General features: G+C 58.5%; 1 protein-coding gene across 6 annotated transcripts in view; it reads right to left on the reverse strand.

The window, feature by feature from the left end:
- The window catches only part of TBCD (tubulin folding cofactor D), a 122,584-nt gene extending 107,464 nt beyond the window's left edge, over window positions 1–15,120 (reverse strand). For 3 of the 6 annotated variants that reach the window (XR_014820203.1, XM_084982676.1, XM_084982675.1), the window contains exons 1-7: window positions 14,793–15,120; window positions 13,662–13,712; window positions 9,302–9,399; window positions 8,346–8,447; window positions 6,900–7,034; window positions 5,144–5,199; window positions 1,025–1,157 (exon numbers count right to left, since the gene is read on the reverse strand). Coding sequence is in view for 3 of the 6 variants with exons in the window: in XM_084982675.1 (XP_084838801.1) it covers window positions 1,025–1,157; window positions 5,144–5,199; window positions 6,900–7,034; window positions 8,346–8,447; window positions 9,302–9,399; window positions 13,662–13,712; window positions 14,793–15,000 (783 nt within the window). In the remaining 3 variants the exon portion in view is untranslated. 6 annotated transcript variants of the gene reach the window in all.
- Between the last annotated feature and the right edge of the window lie 759 nt (window positions 15,121–15,879).

A 15,879-nucleotide genomic window follows, 5' to 3' on the forward strand; every position in this document is an offset into this window, starting at 1 on the left:
CCAGAGGAGCAGAGGAGAGGGAGGGCCTGCTGGTGCCCGGGGGCTCTCCCTGGGTGGGGGGGGGGGGGGGCACACACATACACACTCGCACACACGCACACGCACACAGAGGCACACGCCACTCAGGGATGGGGTGACGGCCGGAAGCCTGGTGCACCTGCAAACCCCCCACTTCCACACTTCAAGAGGGTGAGTGGGACGGAACCCCAGCTCAGGTGGTTAAACGACGCCATGTAACACACGTCTCCACAGAACCAAAGAGGTGGAAAAACAGCCATCGCCTCGACAGACTCCAGGACCAGGACATGTTTTATTTTTCCCAGTTTCCTTTCCAAACGTCTTAAGATCATCCCTTAAATGACAGGCCTTCCTGGAGACAAGGGCACGGTGAAGGGAAGGACAGACTCGAGAAGGCCCTGGGGCTGCCCGCCCTCCCCAAGTGCGCCCCCGGCCCGGACGCCACGCCGCAGCCCCACACGTGTCAGAACCTGCCGCCGCGAAGAGCAGAGGGGACGACACCCAAGAAGGTGACGTCACACTGAGTCAGGCCCAAACGCCCTGCTCTCCTCCAAGTGGGCCCGGGGCTCCCGGCTTCAGAGACAAGCGAGGACAGAGACCCCAGAGCTCCAGGCAGGGCGGCCTCCCTCCCCCGGCAGCACCAGGAAAGGGGGAGGCGGCGGCGTCGACCAGCCCAGGCTGGGGGCCCGGTCGGGGCGCCGCCCGGAGCGTCTGAACAAAACCACATTCCGCCTCAGCGGCCTACTTCCTTCAGCTGGTTCCAGTCGCGCCTCCGTCAGGCTTCTGAGCGGCAGGAAACCCGAGGAGGACGCGCCCGGCCCAGGGCCCGGCTCCGCGGCACCACTGCCCCCTGGCGGCACCGCGCAGGGCAGCGGGCCCAGGGCCGGCGACCCAGGAGCAGGGCAGAGCAGCAGAGCAAGAGGACAGGCCTCCTCCCGCCTGGGGCGGGGGGCGCTCACCCCCGCCGCCGCCCGACGGGTGCCCCCACCTCCGGCGCGGGGCCTACCAGAGCCTGCAGCGTCCCGTCCATGGTGATGACGCCCTCGATGGTCCGGAAGGAGCAGCGGGCCAACGTGCACAGGCTCCGGTCCAGGAGCCCCGCCATCTTCTCCCGCCCGACGTCAGGCCGAGTGACAAACCTGCCGGAAGGGAGCAGACAAGCAGGGGACGGCTCGACAGGGGCCCCCGCTGAAAAGCAGCCCCCTTCCCGGCCTGCTGCCACAAGGGGGACACAGCTCCCGACCCTCTCCAAGCGAGGACCGTGGCCCTCAGCTGGCAGCTCCCACCACGACCCTCTGGGCCACACACAGGGCCCGGCCCCCACCTCCTGCCCCTTGATCCCCCGCTCGTCCCCAGGTCCCACACACCACAGGACCACTCTCACCGGGGCCCAGCAATGCCCACTCCTCTGCCCCCCGCCCCCTTGGGCCCCTGTGTGGCCACCTGCAGCCCCCGACTCCCTGCATCTACCACGAGGCTCCTTCCCTCCCCTCTGCCTGCTGCGTAGCCCCACACAGCGCTCCGAACACGGCCCCCAGCCTCCCAGCTCCCACTCAGCGCTCCGAACACGGCCCCACGGCCCCTGGTCCCACAGCCCCATGGCAGGGGTCTGCCCAGCGTGGCACTCCTGGAGCTCAGAGGCGCAGGCGGGCTCTCGGCCACCCTCCAGCTCCCGCACCGAGGCCTGGGCCCCTCACTCCTCCCCATCGGGTGCACAAGGGCCCAGCTTTCCGACGGGGAGAAACGCAAGCAGCCAGGCACATAACAGAAGGGAACAAATTTGTGAGGGGAGGGAGGCGGGCGGCCTGCAAGAGGGGCACAGGGACAGCGGCATAGGGGGACCCGTGTGGAACTCTGGCTCCACCAGCTGTCCCCACAGGGCGCCCCACCAGGGCATGCGTGCCCCAGGAGCGGCACTCAGCATGCCTGGCACCGTCCTCGGCAACCCCCTGGCCCCTCATCCCTCCAAGCAGCCTCTCGGCCAGGGCAGGACCTCTGCTCCGGCCGGTCAGAAAAGACAAAGCTCACGCCACCGTCTCCCAGCCCCTCTGGGCACCACGCCCAGGTTCCCAAGGGTTTACCCACCTTTACCTCCCAAGAAGCTGTGCTCCAGCAGGTCTGGAAGAGGGCCCCAGATCACAGAAAACAGACAACTGGGAGTTCCCGTCATGGCTCAGCAGCAGTGAACCCAACTAGCATCCATGAGGACGCGGGTTCCATCCCTGGCCTCGCTCCGTGGGTTAAGGATCCGGCGTTGCCGCGAGCTGTGGTGTAGGTCGCAGACACAACTCAGATCCCGTTTTGCTGTGGCTCTGGCGTAGGCCGGTGGCTACAGCTCCGATTCGACCCTTGGCCTGGGAACCTCCACATGCCACGGGTGTGGCCCTAAAAGGACAAAAGACATTAAAAAGAAAAAAGAACAGTGGGCGATGGACTTCTTGAGCCCCAGGACACAAGGACATGGTTGGGTCTGCCCCTGCCGCCAGATGATTCTAGGGGCCTCGCCTAAGAAAATAGTCCCAAATACCACAACGGTTGACACCCCCAGCCAGCCATTCCATCAGCACTGGTAAGGAGGCGTGAGGAAGCTGCGCAGAGTAAAGAGCAGCAGGGATTATAAGGAAGCCATTCCACCGACGGTCGCGGGAAATCAAGTGGAAGAGCGGAGGCTAAAGTAACTCAATGCGACCGCACTGCGCGTGCTCAACGCAGCGACCGACGCTGAAACGCAAAGCAATCCGCTGCACGAGCTGCGTTACAGTTACAAACACGCGGGTTCCCAACTCTCTACGCTCCAAATTCCCAACGTTTTCTCCCTGCAGCACACGTTTTTAGTTAGGTAGAAACGTCCACTTTTTAAAATTAACGTACTCAAGAAGAATAAAGGCCTATGTTTCCACTGAAGAGTTCCTATGGAATGACAGGAGGCATCAACGTACTACCAGTTACAGACAAAGCAGCCGCTGTTTAAAGGTGCTGCTGCTCCAGAGCCGCCCAGCGTCAGCGGCAGCGCTCGAGGTTGGCGGCAGAGCGCGGGAGACAGGCAGCTGCCTCCCACCCGAGATGTCAGCAAGCAGACGCCCGTGGGGACCACGGCTGCGTGCAACCCGCCCTTCACCCCCAGGGCCTCACGCTAACAACCCACCGAAAAGGGGGGAGACATACAGGAGGCGAGGCCTGCTACCGCGGGGCCGCAACCCCGACACTTGCCCGTCCCACCACCAGGTGGCGCGGGAGCGCCGCGCCCTCGCTCGCTTTCCGTGCCCCGGCGTCCCCTCGTGCCCTCCACCTAACGCGTCTGCGACCTCTCATGGTGTCAACTAGCTCTCGGCGAACTCGGAAGGGAACACAGAGTCCATCAGGCCCCGGTTCGCGCGGAGAGTCCCAGGCGGTGCTGATCTTGCTGATGACGGGCCCGCAGGAGCCTCGGACGCGAGGAAGAACACCCAACACCCGCCTGCGCCCGACCCTCCCACAGGAGCGCTCCGAGCCGTGGACCGAGCCGTGGGCCCACGTGCCCACAGGCGGCGGGGACAGGGACAGCGGTTACCACTCCGGGGTCGACAGTACACACGCGTTTTCTCCTGGACTGTTCTTTTCTTTTTCGTCTTTTTAGGGCCACGGCATATGGAAGTTCCCAGGCTCGGGGTTGAATCAGAGCTCCAGCCGCCGGCTACGCCAGAGCCACAGCCACGCGGGGTCCGAGCCGCGTCTGCGCCCTGCACCACAGCTCACAGGAGCGCCGGATCCTTAACCCACGGAGCAAGGCCAGGGAGTGAACCCACGTCCTCAGGGAGACCAGTCAGGTTCGCTATGCGGAGACACAGCAGGAACTCCCTTCTTTTGTACTTTTTATTTTGCTTTATGTTCTCAAACACTGACTATTTTCACAGTTAGAAAGAAACCCACGCTTTTTCAGTCCGTGTCAAAACCACGGGAGGCCCCTGTCCGGGAGCTTCTCCTCCCGCAGGTGAAGCACCTCAGGCGTTTCCCGCCTGGCTCCCGACGTCGGCTGCTCGCGCTCGGGCCCTGCCCTCTGGCTCGGCTGGCCCTTTCACAAGCACTTCACCCAACACCTCCCAGTGCCCGCAACTCAAGCATGTCTCTTCCCACCATCACACTGCACACCAAAGACAAGGTGACCCTGAACGAGCTGCTGCCCGCTTCCCAATCAAAACATCGGAAAGGGGAGTTCCCGCTGTGCCTCAGCAGGCTAAGGACCCGGCACTGTCTCCACGAGGATGTGGGTTGATCCCTGACCTTGCTCGGAGGGTTAAGGACCCGGTGGTGACCTGGCTGTGGTGTAGGCCAGCAGCTGCAGCTCCAAGCAGCCTGGGAACGTCCGTATGCCGCAGGTGCCGCCTTACAAAGGAAAAAAAAAAAAGCAAAACTTTTGCAGCCAATTTTCAACTTCCGAAAATGGACGGGGTAAGGGAAATTTTCTAACTCACTTACGCCATGCCCATGCTTTGTATCACGTCACCCGAGAGACGAACTTAAAACCACGGCCTTCTCCCATCCCCCAGTCAGGAGACAACTGCTCAGCCTCCCCAGCAGCCCCGGGCATCGAGGAGACTCCGGGCGCCCTGCCTGGGTCACCTTACCCAGCTCGTCAGATGAAACCACTTCTGTCTGTTTTGGACACAGCCGTTCTTCGGTAACATGGACTGTCTGGGGACTTCCATCCCAAGCCACAAGGACACAGTCCCAGCCGGTGACCTCCACAAACCATGGCGTGACCGGCTCTCCAGGCCACTTTCAAAGGCTCTCCTACCCCAGACCCCAGACCCCAGACGAGGTCCAGCCTCGGCAAAACAGCTACACCTGTTCTAAATCTGCACTCCCTGACGGGCCTACGAGCCCCCCAACCCAGCATCAGGTCACCCCCTGGGAGTCCCTACCCCAGCGTCAGGCCACCCCCGGGAGCCCCCAACCCAGCATCAGGTCACCCCGGGAGCCCCCAGCCAGCACTGTCGGTGGTCACAGCAGGTTCCGGCACCCCAACCGTGCTGGCGTTCCCTCAGGGAAATGAGCAGTCCTCAGCGCAGCAAGACTTCCCGAGGCCTGTCACCCCAGCGTCTGCCCTGACGACGACCGCGTCACGCGGCTGACACGGCGCACTTACTTGGACACGAGGACAGCGGCTGCATCGCGGGCCTTGTCGCTGACGACCAGGTAGGACTACGAGGAAGGGCAAAGGACAGGCACAGTTACAAACATGATGGCAACTCCAGGACTGCCTGGCCGGTGGCTCCCACACTCCGAGGCTACCGGAGGGCCCAGGCTCCCGGGCAGAGGCCAGATCCCAAAGTGGCACAAGCCACTCATAAACAGGAGCTCAGGGAAGTGCCCGATCGCGCCCCTGGAAACACACATCTGCAAAGGCAGTGGGAAAGTGAAGCCCGTACGTGGTACCCAGAGCGTGCAGCCAACACGGGCCCCGCCGAGGCCCAGGTCCACCGCAGTGAGCAGCAGGCCTCCCAGTCTCGTCTCAACTGTTCCCAGATGATAAAAGGCCTTTATTCTCAAGGACGAATATTTAGAAACAGCTGCTGCTCCCCAGGCAACCCCACCTGGGGGAGCCCACGGAGGGTGGCAGGACACGACGAGCAGCACAAACCGCGCATCCCGAGGACTCGTCTAGTGAGGAGGGTCCAGTGGAGCACCTTCCCCCTTAGACTCGGACACAGCAAGGCCATCAGACGAGACCTCAGGAGAGCAGGACCCGGGCCCTCGGACACGGGGCCGCGTGCAGCACCGTGAGCAACAGGCCAGGAGCCGAACCCCCGGGTTCAAATCTGAATCCACCACATACGAGAAGGCAAGCCGGCTAAGTCACTTGCTTTCACACCTGCTGCCTCCTCAGTAAAATGAGGATAAAAGCAGTTACCTGCCTCGCTAAGGAGAATTAAAGGAGTTGATGCAGGAAACCCTCTAAGAGTGTCTGCTCTCAAAGCAGCTTAGGACGAGGAAGACTCTAAGGCGGGCAGACTCTAAGGTGGCCCGGGTTCTGCACCAGGTGCCCACCCCGTGGAACAGACTCGGGACCTGCTCCTAACCAGGAGGACTTGGCAGGGATGGGAGGTCACGTCCGTGGGCAGTCAGCAGGTGTGACCAACGTCTTTCACGGAATGAGCTGCCCTCATAACAAACAGCAGCGTAACACCGAGGCCCTCGCAAACACCCGTGAGATCTGACTCCTGCCCGCAGCCTGGGGAGACCCTCAAGCAAAGGACCAGCAAAGCCGCCCCAGGTTGCTGACACACAGAAACCATGAGACGACAAAAGGTGTGCTAATTCAGGGCAGTATCTTCCACAGCAAAAGGTAACTAATATAGGAGTGCCACTATGGCACAGCAGGTTAGGAGTCTGACTGTAGGCGTTCCCGTTGTGGTGCCAGGGAAACGAATCTGACTAGTATCCATGAGGATGCAGGTTCGATCCCTGGCCTCGCTCCGTGGGTTAAGGATCCGGTGTTGCCATGAGCTGTGGTGTGGGTCCCAGACACGGCTCGGGTCTGGCGTTGCTGTAGTCGTGGCGCAGGCCGGCAGCTGCAGCTCCCGTTCCATCTCTGGCCTGGGAACCACCATGTGCCACAGGTGCAGCCTACAAAGCAAAAGAAAAAAAATAAAAATAAAACTTAAAAGTTGACCTTGAATTCCTCCTACCCCTGCCCCTGAAACCCCCGTGCTGTCAGAGGGCCTGCCTTACCTGCAGAGAGACGAGGCCTGCCAGGGCCATGCATCCTGACCCAGAGGAATGATCACAGGGCCGTGGCAGGTTACGAAACACAGTTTCGCCTTGCTGAGAAAGAGCCACAGCAGCTCCAGAGACACACCAGTGAAGCCAAGTGCGGGACGCCGGCAGGGCTGACTACGCACCTCTGCTATCTGGAGGATCCGGTCCATGGTGGACACCCGCCCGCACCGGTGGTGTCCGTCCAGGCGTGAAAAGTCGAAAGGGACGAGGCAGGTCATGGAGAGCCACAGGAGGAGCATGTAGCGTGTCTCCCAGGTCTGCGGGCCAAGGCAAAGTGACACGATCCTGAGCGCCCTCCCAGGCGCCCAGACCCAGGGCCTCAGAGCCAGGCTGGCGCCCAGACCCCACACCCCAACCCCGACCACGGCCTGGCTGCCACCCGGGCAGAAGGATCCCACCTCCCGAACTGACAAGGGCCACGTCGTGCCCGGACGCCCGTCACAAGCTGTGTGGCTTGCGCAGAGAGCACCCATGTGACCAGCCCCCACAGAAATCCAGCTTCAGCCCCACAGCCACCCCAGGGGACACTCCTTCCTGCTCTCCAACCTGGTGCTGCAGGAATGAGTGTCCTGGGTGACGCGGCGGGGAGAGGACTCCGGAAGCTTGCTCCCCATCCCCCCCCCCACTTCGCTCCATGTGCCTTTCCCCTCTGCTGATTCTGCTGCAGTAAGTCACAGCTATACGGCAGTGGGCCTAGGGAACCATCAAAACCTGGGTGGTTCTGGGGACCCCAACACAGTTCTACTTGAAGGTGAAAAAATTTGGATGTGACATAGCTGTCAGCACACTCTACGTGTGTCGGCGAACTGTTTCCTCTATAAAGGGCGTGTTTAGAAGGAAATCATTTAGGGAGTTCCCGTCGTGGCGCAGTGGTTAGCGAATCCGACTGGTAACCATGAGGTTGCGGGTTCGGTCCCTGCCCTTGCTCAGTGGGTTAAGGATCTGGCGTTGCCGTGAGCTGTGGTGTAGGTTGCAGACGCGGCTCGGATCCCGCGTTGCTGTGGCTCTGGCGTAGGCCGGTGGCTACATCTCCGATGAGACCCCTAGCCTGGGAACCTCCATATGCCGTGGGAGCAGCCCAAGAAATGGCAAAAAGACAAAAAAAAAAAAAAAAAAAGAAGGAAATCATTTAAAGCAAGCAACACATGTAAAAAGAAAAAGCCAGGAGTTCCTGTCATGGCTCAGCGGAAAGGAATCCAACTAGGAAGCATGAGGTTGCGGGTTCCATCCCTGGCCTCGCTCAGTGGGTTAAGGATCCGGCGTTGCCGTGAGCTGTGGTGCAGGTCACAGATGTGGCTTGAATCCGGTGTGGCTGCGGCTGCCAACTGCAGCTCCAATTCAACCCCTAGCCCTGGAATTTACACATGCCCCTGAGTGCAGCCCTAAAAATGCAAAAAAAAAAAAAAAAAAAAAAAAAGACAAGACAAGGGGATGAAGGAAAAGAGAGGGAGTGACACCTCAGAGCATGGGATAAAACGGAAGGAAATGGGAAAGGACGCTGCCAGCGCAGCAGCAGCAAACCAGGGACGCGGGAGGCAGGAAACGGAGGGGGAGGCAGGGCCGCTCACTTCATGGTCTTTAGGGTTCTGACTCGCACACATGTCCAAGACTGGCTGCACATCAGCCACCTCGTGTGGAAATAAACGAAGAAACGTTTTATATCCTCGAACCTATCAAAGGAAAGAAAAGATACTGAATTACTATACAACGAGAAAGTACAGAAAATAGAAAAACGACTTTTTCTCTATTGTCAAAAATCACCACCAGTGCCACCCAATGATCCCAGATTATAGCGAATCACAGTGATACAACTCAGGAAAAGTGAGCAACGCGAAAGCTCCACCTGCCTCCTAAGGCCCGTCATATACTCGCCGTCCCGGGACCAACCCATCCGTTCGCGAGAAACACACACGTTAGAAACTAACAAGCTTGGCCTCTACCCTGACTGTGAGGAACGAGTCCTGGGGAAGCCACAGGGCTTCTGTGAAATGCAGGGCCAGAGGGCGCCACGGGCCTCTCCCCGGCTTCGCCCAGGCGCTGCTGCAGCCCCAGCACCACCCCGACCCTGACGGCAGCGGCGCCCCCGGGAGCCTGCACGGACGCAGCCACGTACTCAGGACCCGCCCTGAGACGAGAGCCCTGGAAGCCACCGGCACGCGCAGGTCTGCGAAGCACTCCCGCTTCCACCCAGCCTGTCGGCCTTGTCCTCCCCGGCAGCGCCCGCCAGTCACTCCGCCCTTTGGGCTCAGGGGTGCACCGAGCCGCTCCCTCCCAGGCTGGCTACCTGGTGCCTGACCCGTCCGCGTGCGCGGCGGGAAAACAATGCTGAAGAGCACGGTTTCAGTCGAAGACTCCCCAGACCACGAGCATCCGGAGACCCCAGAACGTGGCAAGAAGAGAAAGAAGGAAACCCCCAACTTCTGTGGGAGAACCATCCTTCCTGAGAGCGCATTTGGAAGGTAGCTTTTGGACCAAGTACAGGAAGAAAGGGTCTGTCAACCACACAGTGTGATACAAAGATTACCTTGGTGATGATATACAGAAACTTAAAAGCCAGATGAACGAGCTCAGCTGGAGATGTCTTATCCCGCGCAAATCCCAGCAACAAGTTTAGCATCCATTCTAGGGAAAAACATACGAAATACTGGCTGTTAAACACCAATATGATATTAAAATGTCAAAAGAGGAGTTCCCGTCATGGCGCAGTGGTTAGCGAATCCGACTAGGAACCATAGGGTTGCGGGTTCGATCCCTGCCCTTGCTCAGTGGGTTAAGGATCCGGCGTTGCCGTGAGCTGTGGTGTAGGTTGCAGACGCGGCTCGGATCCCGCGTTGCTGTGGCTCTGGCGTAGGCCGGTGGCTACAGCTCCGATTGGACCCCTAGCCTGGGAATCTCCATATGCCGCAGGAGCGGCCCTAGAAAAGGCAAAAAAACAAAAAAACAAACAAAAAAAAATGTCAAAAGAAAAAAAGGGGCCATTTAGAAATCGAAGAATGGTTCGGTATTAGTAAATTTATATAATCCAAGTATCAAATAAAGCAAAAAAACTTTCATCGTAACAGCTTCTAAAAGAGCATTAGTTTTAAAATGCAGCAAAAATATTCTTTTTTTTTTTTGTCTTCTCTAGTGCCGTTTCCCACGGCATATGGAGGTTCCCAGACTAGGGGTCTAATTGGAGCTGTAGATGCTGGCCTACACCAGAGCCACCGCAACATGGGACGTGAGCCGTGTCTGCGACCCACACCACAGCTCACAACAACGCCAGATCCTTAACCCACTGAGCAAGGCCAGGAATCGAACCTGCAACCTCATGGTTCCTAGTCAGATTCGTTAACCACTGCGCCACAACGGGAACTCCAATATTCTTACTTTTTAAAATAATTCTACCTCCGATCACTGCGTTTTTTCCTTTTTTTGGCCGCTCCACAACACATGGAATTCTTGGGCTAGAGATCAGATCCAAGCCACAGCTTCGGCAATGGATCCTTAACCCACTATGCCAGGCGGGGGATCAAACCTGTGTCTTATAATGTGAGAAAAAAGAATGTATATGCGTATGTGTGACTGGGTCGCCTTGCTGTATAGGAGAAAACTGACAGAACAGTGTAAACTAGCTATAATGGAAAAAAATAAAAATCATTAAAAAAAACCTGTGTCTCAGCACTCCCAAGTCACAGCCAATCCCGCTGCACCGCAGCGGGAACTCCTCCAATCAGGATGTAATACCATGCATTACAGAGGCTTCCTCCTGCAACTCCTGTGACTCAGTAACAATCGGGTTCTAACCAAGCAGTAAGACAGACGACAAAGGACTTCCACTTCCAGTTATAAAAGCACAACCGGGGAGGAGTTCCCATCGTGGCTCGGAGGATTAAGGACCAGACACTGTTTCCGTGAGGATGTGAGTTCAATCCCTAGCCTTGCTCAGTGGGTTAAGAATCCGGTGTCGCTGTGAGCTGTGGTTCAGGTTGCAGATGTGGCCTGGATCTGGCGTGGCTGTGGCTGTGGTGGAGGCCGGCAGCTGCAGCTCCTATTTGACCCCTAGCCTGGGGACCTCCCTATGCCGCAGGTGCAGCCCTAAGGAAAAATAAAGAAAAGAATAATCAGGGAACTGGACAAATATATTTGCAGGGTGACACGCCAGAGGCCGCTGAGCAGAGGATGCGCCCCAGAAGCCTGCAGAGGTCCCCTCAAGTCTGAGGCTGCATCTTCACATGCACAGCAGTTAGTCCACAAGGCTGGGCCTGAACAACTCCCACAGCTCACACAGGGTGACATTCAAATTCCTCGGGGCCAGAGTACAGAGTCCTCGTGGAGCACCCAGAGCAACCAGCAGACCTTCCAGAAAAGTCTTCCTTAGTATAAGGCTTAATTAGAGAAAATCTAGAGAAAAAGCTTTTTCTCCCTAACAAAGCTTAAACAGGATTGAAAGGATATCACAGTGCAATTAACTAAACTGTTTGCTGAACTTCCATACTCTTAAAAAACAAAAACTTAAAAACACCCATCAAGCTACCAAACACAATGTCTATCATCCACTCAAAAATCACCAGACCTGCAACTGTTTAAAATTACTGTGATCTCAGAGTTCCTGTCGTGGCTCAGTGGTTAATGAACCCAACTAGGAACCATGAGGTTGCGGGTTCGATCCCTGGCCTCGCTCAGTGGGTTAAGGATCCGGCGATGCCGTGAGCTGTGGTGCAGGTCACAGACACGGCTCAGATATGGTGTGGCTGTGGCTGTGGTGTAGGCCGGCGGCTGTAGCTCCAATTCGACCCTAGCCTGGGAACCTCCACATGCCGTGGGTGCGGCCCTGAAGACACACAAATAAAGACAAAATTACTGTGATCTCTGACAGAAGAACCAGACAACAAAAATGGCCAGAAATGACAAAGATGATAGGATTCGTAGATATAAACTTTAAAACATAGGAACTATGTCTAACCACTTGTGATGAATCTACACATGTATGTATAACCAGGTCACCACGCTGTACAGTAGAAAACTGACAGAATACTGTAAACCAGCTGTAATGGAAAAAATAAAAACCACTATAATAAATAAACTTTCAAACAATACCATAAGAACTACAATACATCCTCAAGGATGCTAAAGAAAACAAACAATACGCAAAAAGAAATAGAGGATGTTTTAAAAACAAACAGAATTTCAAGAGCTGGAAAAAATACAAACCACTATAATAAATAAACTTTCAAACAATACCATAAGAACTACAATACATCCTCAAGGATGCTAAAGAAAACAAACAATACGCAAAAAGAAATAGAGGATGTTTTAAAAACAAACAGAATTTCAAGAGCTGGAAAAAATAAGACCTGAAGTGAAAAATTAAATTGGATCAACAGCAGACTAGACACTACAAACGAAAAAAAATCAGAAAACCTGAAGATACAATAGTAAGAACTGTACCCTACGGGAGAAAAAAGGAAGTGGACAATTAAAGGGCCGCAGGGCACTGCCGAAGTATCAGCCGAGTTCGTCAGCAGACGTGTGACTGGAGTCCAGGGGAGAGGAGGAGGCAAGGACAGAGAAAGCGCCTCAGTGGAGCTCCCGCCGTGGCTCAGGGGGTTAAGAACCTGACTAGTGGAGTTTCTGCTGTGGCTCAGCAGAAACGAAGCCCACTAGCGTCCACGAGGATGCAGGTTTGATCCCTGGCACTGCACAGTGGGTTAAGGACCCGGTGTCGCCGGGAGCTGCGGTGTAGAGGTCACAGGTCCGGCCTTGATGCAGCTGTGGTGTAGGCCAGCAGCTACAGCTCCAATTCAACCCCTAGCCCAGGAACTTCCATAGGCCGTGGGTGGGGCCCTAAAATGCGGAAAAAAAGAAAAGAAAAGAAAGAAAGGCCTAGAGCAAGTCATACCCTCCTAAAATACCAGGTTCTAGGAACCTCCAGGGGCACAAGAGGCTCCTGAAGCCATAACTCAAAGGTGGACGCAGCATCGCTGGGCGAGGGAGGACAGAGGACCTCCCGTCTCCTCCCGGCCGGCCTGCTGACCATGCCTCAGATGGGCGGACTGTGCCGGGACAGTGGACATCTCTGAAAGCTCATCTCCACAAGCCCGCTTGTTACTTGAAAAAGAAAAACCAGCAGGCACCTGTGTGCACACACTGACGCCTGGTGCCTCACGGGGTGACGCGTCTAAGGTCTCAACAGCCCTGGGGGCAGCAGTGCTGACGACATGGCACCCCAGGGAGAAAACTCAGGACAGAGCAGCTACACGGCAGTGGAGGGGACGTAAACCGGGGAGGTCCAGCCCTGGGGTTCCTGACCCACTGCCACCCCCATGAAGGTCCCGGGTTCAACTGAAGGTCCTGTCTCGACCTTCCTCCTTCCCAAGTTCACCGCCAGGAGCACGTGTTCCTACTGCAGGTCAAGAGAAAGGGGAAAAAGCGTTATGGGGCAAAAAATAAAGAAAATAGTAAGACCCAAAAGAAACAAACCAGAAAGACCATTCCCTCTATGCTAAAGTCAAGGAAACCCAAGCCTCAGGGTCTCCACTTGTGAAATGCAGACGCCACAGAAGCACACAGTGAGATTCAAGACGATTACACAGCAAGGCACTTACCCACTTGCTCCTAGGTGACAACATGTGCCAGAGATGAACAGACCAAAACACACGTGATGAGCAAAAGAAACAGCAGCAAGGAAGCAAGTAACTCAAATACACCTGCCCGCAGCCAAGAGAACATGCGGAATGCCCACCACCATCACCAAGTCAGACCCGGGCACTTCATCCGTTTACCGCTGCTGGTGAGCACGCACGCACGCGCACACACACAGGTGCACACGCACACTGCATACCCCAAGGCCTTTGTGATCATCTGTAACTGATAAAATCGAAACCATCAGCCTCTATTCTTACCTAGGTGTGGGTCCAACAGGTGAGGCTGCTCCTGATATTTGTCCATTATGACTAAAGAGAAAAACAAGGTAAGATTAACATCACTGAGGCAGACAGACACAGGTGCTCTGGAAACACATGCTGACTCCCAGGGCAGCTCCCAAGAGTCCAGGCCACCCGAGGGAGCCCCCCCAGGGCCACTATGTCCTGGCCTCGCTCTCCACCTGCCCAGCACTCCTTCCTCCCTTTGCCCCTGCTGACAGCCAAGCCAGTTCTCCCCTCCGTGAAACACACACGCTGCCCTGCCTTCACTCTCCCAGTGCCCCACACACCAAGCAACTGCCCTCGGTGCCCTCGCACCACGGGCCTCCTTGGGGCCTCCTTGACTCCACCGAGCCTGGGCTCACTCCTATCCGATGGGAGCAGTGCCTTCGCCTACGGCAGCAGTCTGGACCACGGTCAGTCCTCCTCTGACCGCTCCCCAGGCTGGGACAGCCCGTGGGCCCGCACGAGGTACCGCCGGTGCCAACCCCGGGGACAGCCGGAGACACAGACTCAGAGCAATCAAGCCACCAGCCCAGGTGGCAAGGGGCTGTCCCTCTCCCCAGGTGAGAACTGTCATCACAAAGCCCGGAAAGCAGAAGGCGAAGAAATTGCTTTAGTGAAAGAGGCCCTCGAAGACGGTTTTACTGAATCACAAAACCCTGCTTAGCCACCTCAGCAGGGAATCCTAAGAAATCGTTCGGACGTTGTGGGTCGGCTCCAAGGCTCTGTCTACACCTGGAGAATCCAGACCGACCCTCAACCTCTGAGGCGCGGGTCGATCCGCCATCCCGACGGCGCTGCTCCGCCGGGCGGCGGGTCTGCGGCTAACGGCTCGGGCGGCGGCCCCACACCCGCTCGGCCTCGCCTCTCCCCTCCGGCTCCCGCGCAGCCCGCACCGCCGACTCGGAGGAACTGCGCTGCGCGACCGCCCCAGCGCCGGGGCACAGGGCGGGGCGGCCCACCCCTCGCTGCCCCACTGCGAGACGTGGGCCCGGAGGACCGGCGCCCCGGGTCCGCGCGCGCCGTCTCCGGGCGCAGAAAGGAGCGGGTCCGGCGCGGGCGCTCGGGGCACCTGCGCGCCCCCTCCCTCCCCCGACCCGCACGCACCCCGGAACCGCTCCAGGGCGCCCTCCCGAGCCGCGCGGTCGCCGAGCACCGCGGGCAGGCGGCCGAGCAGCTCCCGCGTCTCCGCGCTCTCTCCGAACGACTCGAGGGCGGCGCCGCGGGCCAGCGCCGCATCCTCCGCCGCATCCTCCGCCCGGTCCTCCGCCACGTCCGCCGGGGCGCCCGGGGCCGGCTCCTCGCTCAAGGCCATCCTCCGCGGCCGAAAGGCACCCGCGACCTCGCAGCTGGCTCCGCGGGGGCGCTGGGCGCGGGGCAGGGGCGTGAGGCGCGGAGCACCAGGCGTGAGGCGCGGGCGGCGAGGCGCGCTCCCAGCTGAGGCGGAGGAGGCGGCAACGACGCAGGCCCCGCCCCGCGACCTCCGACCTTGCGCGCAGGCCCCGCTACGGAGCGCGCCGGCCGCCAAAATAGTGCGGGGGGGGGCGGCCAGGGCGGTGTGGGGGCGGGGCCCAGAGGACCGGACCTCAGACGGGCCGCGCCCCCTTCCCCGCGCACGCGCACTGCGTCCCTGCGTGGCCGCGGTCGCGTGTGTGTGTGTCTGTGTGTGTGTGTCTGTGTGTGTCTCTGTGTCTGTGTGTGGCGGCCTTCCAGCAAAGCCGTCTTCAGGCGCAGGTGCACGCCGCTAGGCAGTGCACTTTCCAGAGAAGAGGCCGTCGGGCGCTGGTGATGCCAGGAGCTAATTGGTGATCCGGGAGAAGTGAGAACGGTGCGGCTGCAGGCTTCAGAGATGCACTCTGGGTGTGCCCGGTGCCCCGCAGTCTCGCCCCTCCACGGTGACAGCCGGACACCCCGACCACCCCGGACACCCCAGACACCCCACCGCCCCAGGCACCCGTCAAGGCACACCCCCCACCAAGGCTCCCGCCCCCTCCACCCCCCTCCGTCCAGCAGAACACCAGCTGCGAATGGGGCGCGCGCGGGGGCGGGGGGGGGGAGCTTCTTTCCAACCATCCACCTCAGTAAGGGTGGCCTAGGAGCCCCGCTCAGACCCCGGGATGCTGCGCTGGGCCAATCCTGTGGTCCCCAGTTCTCCCTAAGCCAGAAACAGGAATCCACAGAGAGACGCGACACC

This window comes from Sus scrofa, chromosome 12 (assembly GCF_054392235.1).
Source record: "Sus scrofa isolate SSC_HxYL_T2T_F1_AM1 chromosome 12, Sscrofa_HxYL_maternal_Yorkshire_Landrace_v2.0, whole genome shotgun sequence".
Classification (NCBI taxonomy): Eukaryota; Metazoa; Chordata; class Mammalia; order Artiodactyla; family Suidae; genus Sus; species Sus scrofa.